Source organism: Vanessa atalanta, chromosome 4 (genome assembly GCF_905147765.1).
Source record: "Vanessa atalanta chromosome 4, ilVanAtal1.2, whole genome shotgun sequence".
In the NCBI taxonomy this organism is placed as follows: Eukaryota; Metazoa; Arthropoda; class Insecta; order Lepidoptera; family Nymphalidae; genus Vanessa; species Vanessa atalanta.
This window is the reverse complement of record NC_061874.1, coordinates 9,873,502-9,890,835: the sequence shown is the minus strand read 5'-3', so window position 1 is coordinate 9,890,835 and position 17,334 is coordinate 9,873,502. Positions and strand designations below refer to the sequence as shown.

General features: G+C 32.1%; 2 protein-coding genes across 2 annotated transcripts; one reads left to right on the top strand and one right to left on the bottom strand.

Annotated features, from left to right (window-relative positions):
• Positions 1-82: 82 nt before the first annotated feature.
• LOC125077697 (ubiquitin-protein ligase E3A) lies at positions 83-9,577 on the bottom strand. The gene is made up of 16 exons (XM_047689701.1): positions 9,376-9,577; positions 8,928-9,141; positions 8,281-8,411; positions 7,959-8,119; positions 7,045-7,227; positions 6,692-6,807; positions 5,799-6,015; positions 5,252-5,421; positions 4,848-5,016; positions 4,531-4,665; positions 3,846-4,048; positions 3,068-3,249; positions 2,636-2,804; positions 1,968-2,135; positions 1,031-1,186; positions 83-517 (listed from the first exon to the last, which is right to left on the bottom strand). The coding sequence occupies exons 1-16, from the start codon at positions 9,408-9,410 to the stop codon at positions 179-181; spliced, it is 2,748 nt and encodes a 915-aa protein (XP_047545657.1). The 5' UTR covers positions 9,411-9,577; the 3' UTR covers positions 83-178.
• Positions 9,578-10,057: 480 nt separating this feature from the next.
• Positions 10,058-13,455, top strand: LOC125077629 (retinal rod rhodopsin-sensitive cGMP 3',5'-cyclic phosphodiesterase subunit delta). Its single transcript, XM_047689610.1, has 5 exons — positions 10,058-10,360; positions 10,647-10,678; positions 10,851-11,002; positions 11,348-11,484; positions 12,265-13,455. Exons 1-5 carry the CDS (start codon positions 10,290-10,292, stop codon positions 12,344-12,346), a joined length of 474 nt encoding a protein of 157 aa, XP_047545566.1. The 5' UTR covers positions 10,058-10,289; the 3' UTR covers positions 12,347-13,455.
• Positions 13,456-17,334: the final 3,879 nt, after the last annotated feature.

Below are 17,334 nucleotides of genomic sequence, written 5' to 3'. Positions count from 1 at the left end.
GAGTATGATATCGGTTTATAATAAAAAAATAACATCAAAAAAATATGTTTAATTTCAAAATCAAACAATAATATCTGTATAAATAAAACAAACTTTATTCATTAATGATACAGATCTGCCAAAAAGTGGCATTACAACAATAGGCATTTACTGTTTTGTTCAGGGCTTAAGCGAAAGTTTAAAGTAAACCGAAGCCTTTGGAGTAACTAATCGCTTTCATCAGTCTGTCTTGTAATTTCTCTTTGCTGTCGTATTCGGGTAGCAGAAGAACGTTAAAACAGGTGTGAGCCGCCGGTAACCGGTCGCAGTCGGGTCCGTTTCTGGCTATAACTAGTTTCAAGTGACTCAAGCCGCCCACAGGCACTCTGTCGGAGCCCGTGGTAAACTGTAGCAGCTTTCGCTTGTCTTCTAATGACAAACTGTGAACGATGCTCCAGAAATCTTTTATGGTCTGTGAATCGGGCGTGTAACCACCGTCGTATTCCGTCGATTTTTCTAATTCATTGAAGTCGAAATTCTGCAATAAAGAGAAAATATTAAATCAAATTAATATAGAGAAAATATTAAATGAATGTAAATTAGTAAAGTAGCTAAACTCAGTGACGTTAAAGTAACGTATTAGTTGTGTACTAGAATGTTCCCAGTTATATGTTTATTAATTATAATTTATACATACATAATATCGTTCTTATCACTTGGCAATATTATTGAAATTCATAAATGTTCATGGGTATAACATTGCCATAGTTAAATCATTAGCCTACTCCAAAACGCAGTGGTTATGTTTCACGCAGAATCCACTACATGGATTTGAATAAAACTCTATTATTACGCAACATAATTTCACTAAGTACATTATAAATAATTATGACAGACGTTTAAAAGGACCACCTGACAGTAAGTGGTAGCCCATAGACATTAGAAATATTTAACAAACGGGGAAACTAAGATATAATGTGCCAGTAAGTCTGGTACATTATATCTTGTTACTCAAAACGTAAGTGTAGGTGTTAGATAGAACGACAAGCACCTTGCTGCCGCACACCAGCATCTCGACCTCCTCCGGCCGGAACAACGTCCCGAGCTGGCTCTCGTCGGTCACCATGGCGAAGCCCCGTCTGAACGCCTTGAACTGTGTCTCCACTGACTTGTTTAGTAAAAAATCTGCGTATAGTTCTACGAATTCCTAAAAATATTAATGGATTTATTAGAAACTGTTGATATGAATTTAAAAAAATATAACTATAATATGTAATTACACGCATATTAGTGATACTAAGCAATTAGTGTTGCATGAAGTATTTTAAAGTTGTTTTACAGTTTTACCCCTGTACTTCTTCGAAGTAATTTTTCATTTGTGTATTCAATGATTACATTACATTACATTAGCAGCCCGTAAATGTCCCACTGCTGGGATAAAGGCCTCCTCTCCTTTTGAGGAGAAGGTTTGGAGCATATTCCACCACGCTGCTCCAATGCGGGTTGGCGGAATACACATGTGGCAGAATTTCGTTGAAATTAGACACATGCAGGTTTCATCACGATGTTTTCCTTCACCGCCGAGCACGAGATGAATTATAAACACAAATCAAGCACATGAAATTTCAGTGGTGCCTGCCTGGGTTTGAACCCGAAATCATCGGTTAAGATGCACGCGTTCTAACCACTGGGCCATCTCGGCTCATATGATTAAAGTTAGTTTATTTTTATTGAAATTGCTAAGATTGAAGTTTATGCTACGAATCGGAAAATTTTACATTAGACTTGAAAATAATTTGCAATAACATGCATTTAAAATGAATGAAACTGTATAGCAAAGGAAAGACCTTTGTTACACAGAGTTTCATTTTGATAATATTATTACACCGTTTTCACTCAACCAGAAATGTTAAGAAATAACATAAGATGTATTTAGTTAAAAGTGGTATTTATACAAAGCTAATAATATAGCTCACACTAGACCTCACCTGTTTATTATCTTGTGTAACAAATATATCATCGCCATTCTCTTTCAGATCATGAAATATATTACTGCCGAATACATCTGTATAGCATATCCTAAATGTCTGATAGTACACTTCTTCTAAATCACTACCCGTGTAATTTAACATGTCTTTTAAGCCGTTATATAAGGTCTGAAACAAAAAAATACACAAACATAAAAATACTAGAAATGCCTCTGCTATTTTCCATTCCAAGAACGTACTACCTACCTACGGCCTCTTGCTTTGTTTAGTTAATTATCGAAATTTATTACTAGCTAACAGCCGGCATGCGTTGACCATTATATATTTTTATACTGACTATTTTTTACATTGGCTATGTGAAAATACTATGTGTACACGCGCAAGCTTCACTTTTATTAAAATATAGAATGAACAAATATTCAGTTTATATGAGATAATCCTTAATCATATTTCTTTTATATATCTATTTATTAAATTCATTATTAAACTGAATTTTATTAAATAAAATAATTATTTTAAATTAACGTCAATTGTAGTCAAAAGTTAAGTGTACATTATAACATAAAAAATAATAGAAAAAATTAATTACATTAGCCAATTTGCCGAAAGTTATTTTTTTTTTTCGAAAAAAGTTTATTTAAACTACAGGAATGTGGAAGGTATATTACCAAATTCCAGTCAGCCAAGTCTTCGAAGGATCCTTTCCTGCCCATTAATTTTCTGTACACGACCATGGGGAAATTAACAGCTAATATAATATTGTTATATATTGCGAGTCCTAATACTATTCCGATTAGTGTGAACTGAGCCTCTGTTTCAAATGATGTGGGGTTAAACCTGGAATTAATTAAATAGATTATAGCATGTGATACAAAATAAAAAAGGCAATGTAAACTTTGTTATTTTAAAGATGTTTCAAATTTGGAACATAAAAAAATTGTGATGTTTTCTTTTATATATATTAATTGCTCTCCAGACTTTTGACTTTTAATATTGGAACATTACAATCAGGGTAATACCAGTTCGAAAAATCACTACTCCAGAAAAAAACAATTTGAAGAGTAGGTGACAAATAGCCATGTACTTGTTCAGGTTCTCACCAGACCGTCTGTGAGTCAGCCCTGTGTGTGAACATGCCGTAGTCCGCGTTGAAGATCTGTTCCACGACAAGTTGGAAAAACTCCTTGCTGACGCCGCCCTCGTCCACTCCCTGCTCGCCCTCGAACTCTACCACCAGCTGCTTCTTCAGGTCCAGCGCTCGCTCCATCGCTATCATCTCGAGCTGACGAATGTGACATAATTTGTACAGTGGTAGTTTGAGTCCCGGGGAAGGACAAAGGCTACTTTTTTATTTTAACACTCGAAGGGGTAAATCAATTACAGATAACGGTTTTTGTGATATACGTAATGTTTTATAAAAGAAGCGTGGTAAAAGCCGCAGTTCCAGGTACATTATTGTATAATATACGTCACAGAATCAAAGATATAGATAGAAAATACCATCAATCATCAAAATTACCATTATCGGAAACTTCAAGTAGTACACTTGAGTGAGGTCAATACGGGAAGTGCCAACCCGACTCATGATTGGGAACGTGGTCGTGTACTTCACTTTGGAAAAGAACTCCGGGGCGAACGGTCGTCTTCCTGTATCGAACTTACTGCGTTTCCATCTATTTTAATCGGCTTGGTTAATTGGTATCTTCGCGATTCGTGATTAAACAACTGCGCTACGAGACCGAACTTATACTTTACACCTACAACATGTCTGCTAACGGCTCCCGACAGCGAATTGCCCCGAGTTGTCGACCCCACGTTGAGTGAGTATATATACTCATTACTCAGTGATAATAATGATAACGGTAGAAGTGTGCGTACCTCGACGAGTGCGTCGTCGATGAGGTGCGAGCGGCGCACCTTGAGGCGCAGGAAGGGCATGGGGGGGGCGGCGCCCACCACGGCGTGCAGCAGCGACACGCGCCGCTCCGAGAACATGCGGATGCGGTTCTCGTAGTACAGGCCCAGCGACTTGGTGGCCGCCGTCAGCACGAACGGGTACTTCAGGAACGAGAACTTGCGGCCTGCCGGCGAGTCTCGTCGTTACAGGCGCGCGGGTACGGCGACGGGGTATACAATACAGTAAAGTTACAGCCTATGAATCTCCCACTACTGGACGTCCTCTACCTTTGAGAAGGTTTGGAGCTTATTCTACCACTCCAGGTGACTCCAACACGGGTTGGTGGACTCAAACGTGGCAGAGTTTCATTGAAATTAGACCCGTGCAGGTTTCCTCATGATGTTTTCCTTCACTCGAACATGAGATGAATTATTAACGCCAATTAAGCAGAGTACAGTCGGTTAAAAATGAAAGAAGTACTTAAATCGTTAAACGCTTCAAACACGACAGCCCTAGTGGAAATATTGCTTAAAAAAAATATCCGAAAATCATTTGCATTAACCATCGGACCGATCAATCGCCATATAATGTTAGTCCTTCATTTGATATATATTTTTTAATTTAAATTAACAATTATATTAATACAATTTAAAAAATTAAACTTACCATTTGCTACTTCAGTTTTACAATTAGCTAAATCTATATCCATTTCTATAGTATCACTAAGAGGTTCATTATAAAACTCCTCAAATGGCAAATAAGGTTTCCTAACGTCTAATACATTTACATCTAATTCGATAGCTGAAAAAAAAAATGAAATTATTATTAACCAATATATTTGTTTAAAATAATTTATAGATAATGATTTATCGTCAGACTATTAAAAAGCTTGTATTTTTCGTTGAGAGCTTGTCATACCATTGAATTATAAGAGTAAGGCAATAAAGGAAATTGTAGAGGAGGATATAATAATCATTGCTTACCTAAAGGATCTTCTTGCTGTGCCTCTTTAAAGCTCTTGATTGATGACAAAGGATATAAGTGATCTAAAGCATCGCCTAAAGGGTCTAACTGACTGGCTATAACAACTGGCTCCTCTCGTAGCGAGCTTGGTTCCATCACACCCGCTAACATATTGGCATAGTACACTATCTGAAACATTATGTTTTTTTTTATAATAAATAAAATTTTATTTTTATGTTATTTTACTTGTTAAAAATGTGTAAATATATTTTACACATATAATAATTATTGTTGGAAGGCAGGTGAACACACATTGATTTCTTTCTTTCATGTGATTCAAAAGAACAAAGCATGGTGTAACTATAAAATGTTATGTGTCATCAAAGGAGGTTTGCAATACAAAGAGGAAAATAGTAAAAACTACCTTCATAAGTTTCGTGGCCATAGTCACACTATCGTCATCTTGAACTTGAAAGGTTCTAGAATAGTTTGTTGATATAACTCTGAGTGTGATGAGCTGTTGGATGGTTTCTAATATGTGTCGGAGGCTTTCTTTGCAGTGTTGTCCCCACAGGCGCGCTAGTTTAGCTTGAGCTGAAACATCACCAAACATATTCATTATATCCTAAATTATTTACATTAAATATAAAATGTTCAATATTAAAAATATGTACCATTCAAATAATGACCAATAATATAATTTAAAAAATGGGCATTAATTATATATTATCTAGAGAAATAATATAGATATATTGTTTATCTGTAATACTTTTCCAGATACATATGATTTAGTTTTTTTTATATAGTTAGTTGAATTTAAAAAGTAATTAGACTATTTTTTATAGAATAAGATTCATTGTAGGAAAAACTGATATTAGGATTATATGTGTAATTATATGCATGGCTTGTGAATTATCAACAGCTATTTAAATTTATTTTTTTACACAAAATCTAATTAAGGTATGAAATACCTTTGACAGACAAATGCTGAGCGGCATGGCACATTGCTGGCAATGCAATCTCCAAGTAATCACTGCAGCCAAGGTCTGGTACCTCGAAGGCTATGACGAAACAGTAGACTATATCATCCATACTCAAATTCTTTGTTATCCGCAGATCTATTTCTATATTCTCTGCCAGTGTTGTGAGCGCTATCACAAATGCTGAACTATAGTATTCCGATGGCACCTATTTATTCAAAATTTTATATAAACTATTGGATATTATCATTATAAAAAAATAAGTTAAATCATATGTATTTTTTACTTTATTGAATGTATGTTTATATTTGCTCCATCATATTGTCAGATAACAGTGTTCCTTAACCACTGAGTACAAGATGAATTAAAAATACAAATAAGTAATGAAAAGTGGTCTGTCACTGGAGTATAATAAAAAATCTTGATGTACTGGGAAAAAATGTATGTACTATGTTTGACATATAATGTACATGTTTTATAGCAGGGATGTTATGGATATGTTATTTTGGATCTGGATATAGATACGAAAACGAAATTATTTCGTATTAACTGCTTTTTTTCAGATAGTTACGTATATTACATTATGTAGAAATTGTAAAAGGAAATATTACTGCAAAATTAATGAAGAATTTGACTTCATTTGTAGGCTACCATTTGGCATTGGGTATTATTTTGAAAAAAAAAATAACAAACAACTTTGAAATACAATTAGCCCTTTTCTTCAAGTATAACACTAAGCAAAAACAAAATCATAATAAATATTTTTTTTATCAGTTTTAGTTACAGTTATGGAGCTCCATGACATCCCTGAGTTAAAGTGAGCAATATTGTCGAACATTGAAAGTTTTTTTAAACTTAAATAACATATATGTATTGGGACTTACTTTGGTAAGGTACTGCAAGGCTCTCTGACACGAAGCTACATCTAAGCCCGGTCCCATAACACTGTCCACATCTTTATCTGGATCGCTTGAAGAACACATTGCCTCTGATTCTTTATCTACAACATATTTTACAATATAAATATATATATATATATGATCAAAAAAATGTAAATTACTGCATAAGTAACTGACATATTTTTTTGTAAATAATGATTTTTGTAATAGTCATCATACATTAAATACTAATAACTATCACTATAAAAAGAGTAATGAAAAATAATAATTGTTCTCTCTAAAGTATTTGTTAAATTAAAAGATTTAAAAAATAAATAATTTATTAATAATATATTTACCTGATTTTTTCTCTCCTTTATTGCCACTGTCCCTTTCAATTATTTTTCTTTGAAAACATTTTGATAGTATCGTGGGCTGTGTGAACGCTTCACCTAGTGCTCTAATTAAGGGCTCTGGATTTTTCGTCTGAAGACACTCATCACATAACTCATATATACGTTCTTCAGTTAACATTGAACCATCTAGAAGCAATGACAGAAGCAATTTGTCTAATGCATGAATCAACAACTGTTTTTTTAATGCAAAATTAGCCTCAATGATACTAGACATGTTCATCATTAAAACTTTCTATTTGAAATGAAATATTTGAATGAATTGTACAATTATTTGGATGTATAATTAATTAATTACCACTAAGACATTAACTAATAGTTCATTAAAAAGAATTGTGTTTATATGTTATTAATATTTTTAAGCTTAATAGCATATATTATCAGCTGTTAGTAATTTAGTAGCAATGGGTAAATGGTTGTTAATCCCATCTTAATTATACTTATACAACAGTAAGACTTGATCACCTAACTACAAAAATTCAAATTTGAAATATCCAATATCATAATAAGTTTGCATATAAAATTTTCTAGTCATGTTACTTTCTTGTTCATACAAATTAAATTCAAATATCATGTTAATTCAAGGTTAAAGTTGTTTATTTTTTCTCCTGCCATTGGAGATCTCCTATAGATTGAAGAGATATTAAAACCACTGTGATTTCTACATTTATAGATTTCTTAGTTCATTACATATTTTGTATGATTGATTACTTTCTGTCTTCCTTAAGATTCATAACAATTATTACCTAAAACCTAGTAAATATTTTGGTAAAGGCAAGATTTTGTGTTAATTTGCCTTTCTATGACAGATTATTTATCCTGTGAACTGCCTTTAAAACAATAAAAATAATTTAACTTACTATCATAAATTACATTTTCTTTTTCTTCGTGGGTTAAATTATGACTAGTTTCAGGTTTATCTTTCTTGTTGTCTGTCGGTGATACACTGCACGATGCTGAATCTGATTGTTTACTCTCTACACTTGATTTGCCTTTTACGTTAGAATTTGTACAAGTTGCACTGAAATATTTAAGGCATTACTTTGGTTCTTTGGATAAAGTTTATAGAATTTTACAGATAACAAAGGTTAAAGATACATTTTAAATCTACTTAACCATAAATAAAACTTAATTTTTTCTTTATAATGATTATGAATTATAATTATGAAGTATTCAATTTACCTAGCACTGGAATCACAAGTACTTGCTTCAGTCCTTGGAACTTTGTTAGGTAAGGTGTCACAAAGACGAGCCTCTTTATAGAATAGTTTGATTGCCTCTGCTGCCGCTTCATTTGGTGTCAAATTTCTTGCCTAATAGAATAAAAGAGATAGGTAAAAACTTTTACAGACATAAGTTTAACATTTATGAAACCTTAAATAAAAAATCAAAATCAAATTAATTTTCCACAACCTCTGATGTTAAATAAGTGTAGAAGTTATCCCAATGTAACATGAATTATATATATATACTATAAACACGAGTTCAGCACTTGAAATCTTAGCAGAGGTAATGATGGTTTTAAAACCTTGATCTTCATCAATTGAATCCACTGGACCTTCTAGGCTCAGTTGTATGAATTCCTTTATAATAGTGATAATCTTTTGTGTTATACTGAAATTAATTTATTATTTTTATTTCAACTTCAGTTGCAATTATTGTTCTTCTTTATTTTTTTATTTAAATTTATATTGTTCTATATAATTCGAAAAAAGTGTCCTGATTTTTATTTTTATCATCAAAAAGTATCATTATTTTTATATTAAATTAAGTCACTAATTAAATTAACTTTTACTGTCATGGTATCTTTGTAAGTCTATGAACACTACCTCTCCACTTGAAGCACAATATTTGTTGTCACAATTAGGATTGCCGCAGCCATCCAACAACTGATAAAAATATCTTTCAATTAATTGTCTCGCAGCAGCTCGTTTCATAATGTGAGGATTGTTTGAGCCTGATCCGGCGCATAAACCTACTGGTGGTTGGTTCTTGGAATTACTTGGGGTTGAACTATTGTTTGACGATGACGCTTCGCTCCCCCTGAAAAACATGAAAATGGAAAGTTCCAAGATAGCAATATAAATAGTCGTCAACAAAGATCAAAATTGGCAAGTAATGCATAACCTCGAATCATTACTTGTGTCAATTACGCAAAAATTAAAACAATAATCATTACTCATGAATACACGATGAGATTAATATAAAAAATTAAAATAAAAACCAAAATTTACTAATTTTGACTTATGAAAATAAAAAAATGGCAAATTTATTTACCTTGAAGCTTCGTCAGTTTCACTTTTCGAGTTCATAGAAATAAATGATTATGTATTCTTATTAACTTGTAACCTTCTAATATTTTTAACTCAAAATCACCGGACATAACATTAGTTATTTGATCAAATTTCGAGGCAATGTTTTTACAAAACAAATTAAGCAGGTACACAAAAAAATACCACCGATTGTTCTCATCCTACAATCTGTCATCTACCATTTTGAATTTGCATGAAGTTGTACGCATCAGAAAAATATTTAAAGAAACATTTTTTTTTTTATAAACTTATTAATAGACAATTCAAAACAAAAAAATGGGTTTAATAAATAAAATAATATATTGATAAAGGTTTTTAATTCATTGTAAATACTAAATTATTTCAAACATACGATTTTATACCAAAGTTTTTTATATTAAAATTCAATTCTGCGTTAAATGGAGCACTAATTTTTTAATTGCAATTATTTAACTTTTAATAAAATTAAATTTGTTCATAAAAGGATTAGTAATGATACTTTTAATTGTATGTAGAAATAGATATATATATATAAAAAAAAATTTTTTTTTTTGTTCAAACTATACCTATTTATATCTCATACAATAACTTTCACAAGACACAACGGTCTATCTTGAAATGTCAATATAAATGTCAATTTGCCCAATGAAATAAAATATATTGTCAAATGAAATGTCATTTTTTGTTTGCAATTGCACAAAATTAGGCAAAAAATATAGTGATATTTAAAATTGTAATTTACATCGAAAATAACATTCCACACTTTATGTTTTTATACGTGTGTTTCTTGACTGACATTTTTGAACGTGTTTGATTTTAATTCATTGTATACGTTTCACCACCTAGACTTAAATTTAAAAGCTTTATTACAAACAGCAAGGACCTCTTCAATCTAAAAAAATGACGGAGCTATTACCTCTTGAAGAATCTGAACAAGATCGAATGAAGTCAATTCTCAGCGGTTTCCAAATGTATCCTTTTTTCTTTGTTAAAGAAAATTATTCGTAAATAATATTAGTATCCATATGGTGATACGATGTTGCCTGTTGTTTTATCGAGTTGTATTTTCTCTTTTTCTCAAAACTATATCTTGTGTTTTGTTATCAAATAATTTAAACTAATTATGTTTCTGTACCTATTGACATTGTCACATTATTTCTGTTAATAAAATAAGAAGAGGAACTTTGATTAACAACTTGTAATATATGAAACTCTATTTATTGTTAACAACATTTTTTTTAACAATATATTGAACAGAAATTATATGAATCTACGAGATGTAGACACAGGTGAGTTTTTTATAACATAATGGTAGCAATAAATAAAAAAATATATATTAAATTTTCCTATATTTTGAGTCTCATTAACTAACTTTTATAAAACATAATATATTACTTTGTTGTAAATAAATATAAATATACTAATAATTATGACTTCAAAATACATTTTGTGCCATTATAGGTAAAGTAATCTGGCAGCACAATGAAGACATGTCAAATCCTGATGTTGAGCATGAGGCACGAGTACCCAAACGCATCCTCAAGTCTAGAGTAGTCTCTCGTGAGATGAACTTCAGCTCTGTAGAATCTATGGACAAATTCCGACTAGAACAGGTGAGAAATCTTACCATGTAAATCTATAGTAAACATAATCTAAAGTATGTATTGTACACCGTTTTACCCAAATGTGGTGGTGTATTAAGGATTGACTGATTGTATGTATGTTACTGTTTATAGTCAGATTCTCCAAAAGTCATAGTGGTCTTCAATAGTTTGTATAATTGAATTACAATTTAACTTGAAAAATACAAGAATTGTCAGATTGTCAATTATCTTTTTTGTTTATATTATTTATAATACTTATTCTAAATCAAAAATGGTACTCACATCTATTTAAAATTTACTTCGTCATCCAGTTAATTTACAAATAACAATGAATTTTTTTATACTATGTTTCAGAAAGTACTATTCAAAGGTAGATGTCTAGAGGAATGGTTCTTCGAGTTTGGATATGTTATTCCTAATTCCACCAACACCTGGCAATCTATCATAGAATCGGCTCCAGAGTCTCAGATGATGCCTGCTAATGTACTTAAGTGAGTATAATTTTTTTAATTTCAGATTCTTTTATGGATTCTCGCTGGACAAACCTTTTTTTAAGTATTCTAGAACAGCAAAATCGCAAATTGTTATTGCCCACCTTTTTCTGTAGTAATACAAAAACTTTGCCTGATTTATGTTATGAGCAGTCGAAATTATGTTATGAGCAGTTACTGTAATCATATATTTTTTTATTAATTTTTGACACCTGTATTATTTTTGTTATACACAAAAAATCAATGTCATAAAATACATTGAAAATATTTGATGTTATTTGAAAGGTGAAAAAGTATACACTTGAAAATTTAGAAAAAAACATTATGAGTAAACCTCCAGTCATGTCAGATAGAATTCTGCCACATCTATAGTTACCAATTACCAATCTAATATAAAACAGTAAGCAGGTAGTGAAATAAATTTGAACTTTCAGGTTTTTTTTTTTCAATATAGCATTGACAGAGGTTGGATATAACATGATCCTAATCTTGAGGTCCTGGGTTCAAACCCCTTGTCCGGCTATTCAAAGCTAGTAGGTTTATTTCGGAATGTATTATGAAAGTGCACTTGATTTGTGCACATACTTGTACACTTTAAAATGTCATGAGTTTGCCGGTCTCTTTTGAGAATGGCCACCATAGCAGAAATTAGCCTGGAGAATATCTTTAAATCCTATAAGTTTAATATAAAATTTACTTTCAATACATTACTGAATTTTTGTAATTTGCTTGCAATATTTTTATAAATTGAGTTAGTAATGGGCACACCTTTCTTTTCAGCGGGAATGTTGTGATTGAAACTAAGTTCTTCGATGGAGATATTCTCATAACAACGTCGCGTGTGCGCCTGTTTTATGTATAAACAATTTTTATTTATTGATAAGCATTTATTTTATGTAGATGTATGTTTTCAATATATGCATTTATCATGCACAATTTGAATAGTATTAATTCCTATACTAATGTCATGATTTTTACAAGTCTAGTCAAATATTTTAAACGCATAATGCGCACTTCATGTTTAAGATAGATAATATTTAGATAGCATTTTCCTTACATGTTAAATACTATTTCAAACAAATTTTAAAATATAATTTTATTGTATGACTGTTGCACCGGCTTAACTTAATATGTATGCTATAATAACAGAGCTTAAGTGTTTCTATCGAGCGCAGACATTTGGAGAGCTGGTCGTTTCTGGACGTCTCTGAACGTGGTCTCATCCGTTGAGCAGATGCTTCTTCATTCATTAGTACAACACTGAGTCACTCAACCTTCAAATCGGAACAGAACAGTACTAAGTATTGCTGTTAAGTGTCAGTTGCAGATGCAGAAAGTAATTTTGTGGTCGAACATAAAGGAGATTTAAGGTCTGAGAGTGTGTGAGAGCGATCGACGCGATTGGTAGAAATACGCAACGCGCTCATTCCTGCCACAAAACAGATACAGTCAGCGTCAAAGACGTCTAAAGTGATCTTATATTTAAATTTACCGAAATTTCTACTGTCGAAAATATGTGAAATGTACTTAAAATCTATTACGATAAGGTTTATTTTCATGGTGTGCTCTATATTTTCGGATACTTACATATAATAGGATAGAAACCACTGGTTATTAAAATTATGATGACGATTTCAATGAACGTATTTTTAATGATGTTCTTGCTCCGATATATTTGGGTAAAATGAGGGTTTTAAATATTTAGACGACTTTGGTTGTTTGAATAGTATTGATCACTTTGGATGTTTCTATGTTTTTGGTAATCTTAACTGTTACTTTATATATGACGCTGACTGTACAAATAGTTATACTTCATCGTCTACCATAACTATCAAATAATTTATGATTCAAACTGAGCTTAGACTTACATTAGAATTAAGTTAATATTTAAAGAAGGTCGTTCAAACTGTGTTAACAGTTGTAAAATACTGTGTAATGTCAAACCAGTTTCAATAAAACATTTTCTTTATGTATTGTTTCTTTTTTTTCAATGTTATAGAACCTCCTATCTGGCGCCTATTTTTTTTTTTTTGACACAATATATTTTCATGCAATGATATGAAGACTTTACTACATATTGATTTAACTATTATATTTTTTTATGTTATTATCTGTCCCCACCGACATGCTGCCTGTGCTACTGTCATAATATGATAAATATAATTGAATTTATGTATGTTATTTTAATGTGTTTGAATGATTGTTTTTGTATTGCCAAGTAGCATCACAATCTAAATTTTTGGATTGCAATTTAATGACAAAGAGTTTGTCTTAAGGAGTCTTCAGTGTTACTAGTTATCGTGAAATCCTAAATCCCTCAGCTGGTCGGGTTATCACTAATATAGATCGCGATTTTTAGATTTTAATCCAGAACCTTCTTCATGGTCCTCTCTTCACGAGTGTTAAAATATTTTTGTTTGTTGCGATATTATACTGCATGGAATATGCTATCGTACAGATGTAGGTTTCTTGTGGCACATGTCTCATAATCTAGTCGTTATGTTTCATGTATTGCGAGGATGGTGGATCCTTCTTCGTTGCCGTTTCCTTGGTCCTGGAGAGATTCTTTCTCTGCCTGTATGTATGTTTAGGCTGGGTCTTGTACGCTATATGGACTTAAATGCAGGGTCTTTATTACTTTACTGGATGTGTTTATACCTCGGTAAGCTTCAATGAGACAAAACGCTACATCCTTTGGACACTTGTGAGATGGTTGATAAGATGTCTCAGTTAATGTATTATAGTTGATTGGCATCTCCGACAAGCAAGAGCATGCGGCCTTTGTTGATACGCGATGATACGTTTTAATATTAAGCTCTCATTGTCTTCATTTAAATAGTTCAAAGTCATTAAGCAACTACCTGCGCACTTAATGTTATAAAGTATTTATTACATATGCCACTTAGTCAAAATGAAAAAGAGAATAACGGCATAAGAGACGTCATGCCCTTTGTCGTCACAGCATACGAGTCTGTGTACCCTCAAGGTGTGCCAATAGATTTTTTTAAGAAGTGTACTTACATCAGGGTTTTTAGTAAAATCGTCATCGAGCGGTTTGATGCTTCGTATAAGAGACAGTTTTTAATGTGGGGTTATGAAAATTTGTGTTTCGATTATCTGTATTCAATAAAAATGTGTTTTTGAACATATCATAAAAAAGCATAAAGGTACGAGGTTTTTATAAAAAGCTTTTTTTCATTGTCATTTTAGCCTAATAGATACAAACTTTCATACACACCGACATTCTAATATTATCCTCATCTATTGTACAATATAATGGTAATAAAATGGGTATTGATTAACGTACATCTTTGGTGGATTAATCAAACACTCACAGCATTAATACTCCTTAAAAGAGTTATCTACATACATATATACATACATACATACATATCTCATAAAGTATCTACTAAATTTACCCATTTTTTTAGGTAGCATTAAAATTTTGTAAGGAAAGCTTATATCAACACTTGATAGATGGCGTTATACCTATCAAATAAATCGCGCTTTTTTTTTTGTTGCGCTGCTCAATGAAATGCAACTATAGAACATATTCTGTTGAGTATCGTTTAATCATATAATTGGTACAATACAAAGATAAACACAGCTAAGAAAATAATATTTATATAATTGTTTTGAGTATATATGTATAATATTGGATGGTAAGTAGATGTTTAGGGCGAATGCAACTCATATACCTTAGGTACATAACTGTAGTTCTCAAACTGTTGGTTTTAATGGGTCCAATAATCTTGGGAAAATTCTCAGTAACAGTTTGGTTAGAAGCGTGTCTCGAGTACATTGAATGCAGTGGCCGAAATACATTCAGAAATATTTCATGCATACGTAAAGGCTACTCTGCTTTTCGACAAGGAAGTCATGCAACTTTAATACTTTACAGTGCAATTCAGTAAGATCTCACTCCGTATTTCACTCATAAAATGTTGAAACCGAGTTACGTGATAAGTTATTTTATATGGATCTTTTAATTATTATTATCGAGTTTCGGGTTTGTTGAATGCAGTTCAATGACTTTAATCTTTATATTAGTAACTAATACATTTTATAATAAAGGTTGTGCTGGGTGCATGCAATAATAATAATTTAATTAACACAGGGCCAATTAAACTGCATTTATACCAACGCTGATTTGAAAACGTTGGATTTTTTAAATAATAATTTATACTTACACCTTTTACTACGAGACCTTCGTTCTTGAGTTTGTTATAATCTTAATGATTGGAACAATAGTAGAATTATCAGTTGTATCGATAAATCGTGACTCGATGCTGAATCTTATTAGTACGCTGACACGTTTATCAATATTACCATAGAGGAAGCGAGGAGCGTGGTGAAACGTCACCTGCAGGAAAAGCTACGGACGTTTACGACAGGAACTTTTTGTGAATTAAATCATTGGTGGCGGGCCTTACATCCTCTCTAGCGAGAACCCGTCGTCGGATTTCTTCGTAGAGTGCCGTCGAAGGAAGCCGTGTCGTTTCGATGCACGGCACACGCACCGACTCCGCATATAAATAATAGAAATTATATAATTATGTACCGGCGAGTGCTAGCCGCGTACTTGCCAGGAATCGTAATTTGAACCATACTGACCGCCTAATAAATAATAATTATGACATTCCGATAAATATTGAACGCTTTTTTTCGATAGGAAGGTCGATGTTATCGGTTACTACCTATTACACATTATAATAGAACGATAAGCTGCCTAACTGTATGTACATATACGCGGACCGATCGCTCTATTACACTCGGTCAAGTTTTTATTGCTTCGCCACACTATTTAGGCACGATGATGAAGAGAAATAGTAAAATTGTGTTTGGAGTTCGTAAACGAAGAGTATTTCAATTATTTATTACAGTCAATCGTTTATATGATTATCTTATCGGCAATGAAGACAATTTAAACAAACTATCGAAATTATGTTTTTTTCGCTTAAGTGTTTCGAATGGTTTTCAAGAACGTTTTAATAGAAAACCAGTAAAGTTGATTTATAGCTATGATCTGAGTAAAGCATTAATAAGAAAATACATTAATGACCATGTTCATAAAATCATATTATATGTACGCATTTGTATTAGATAAAGCTAATGGTATGTCTTATAATCATATTAGTATCAACTTTACTGATATAAATAACATTCCAGCAATTTTCTGAAGTAATATTTTATTTACAAATGTATATGTATTTAATTAAACTATTTACTATTAGTGATACTTACTTAATTTCTATGTTCGTGTGGTTTACGTGTCAGTATGGATTTATTTGAATACAATTGAAATAGTCTGAGCCTAGTAGTCCGTTATTATACCTAAATTATTATAATTGACCCTACGGTATTGTACATATTTAAGCACTGATGTGTACGAAAAAAATATTGTAGCACTGTAGAATGTTAAAGGAATTTATTCAAGTACCAACATGATTCAGTGTATTGAACACTTGGACTTTGGCCGAAGATAGTGTGATGAAATCCAGGTAAATTCTGGTATACATATTGAAAAGAGGGACAGAGTGGAGGAATAACCTTAAGACCTTTTTAACAAGAGCCCTTTGACCAGTAGTAGAACATAAACAGGGTGCTACTCTGCCACTGTTTACTCCAAATTTAGCCGTATTGATGCCAGCGTACGGTATGTTCGCGTCACTAGGGCGATATGATGTGTGATATTTTTAGCTACGTTGATGCTCTCTTCCTGTTTCCGGCAGAAGTTGCTCTGATCTGCTCCGCACCAAACAGCTAATTAGTGATGAATAATTAATACCAATTCTTCGTTGACATGTAAATGACTTGATTAAATTTGGATCCGTTTGACATAAAAGGCAA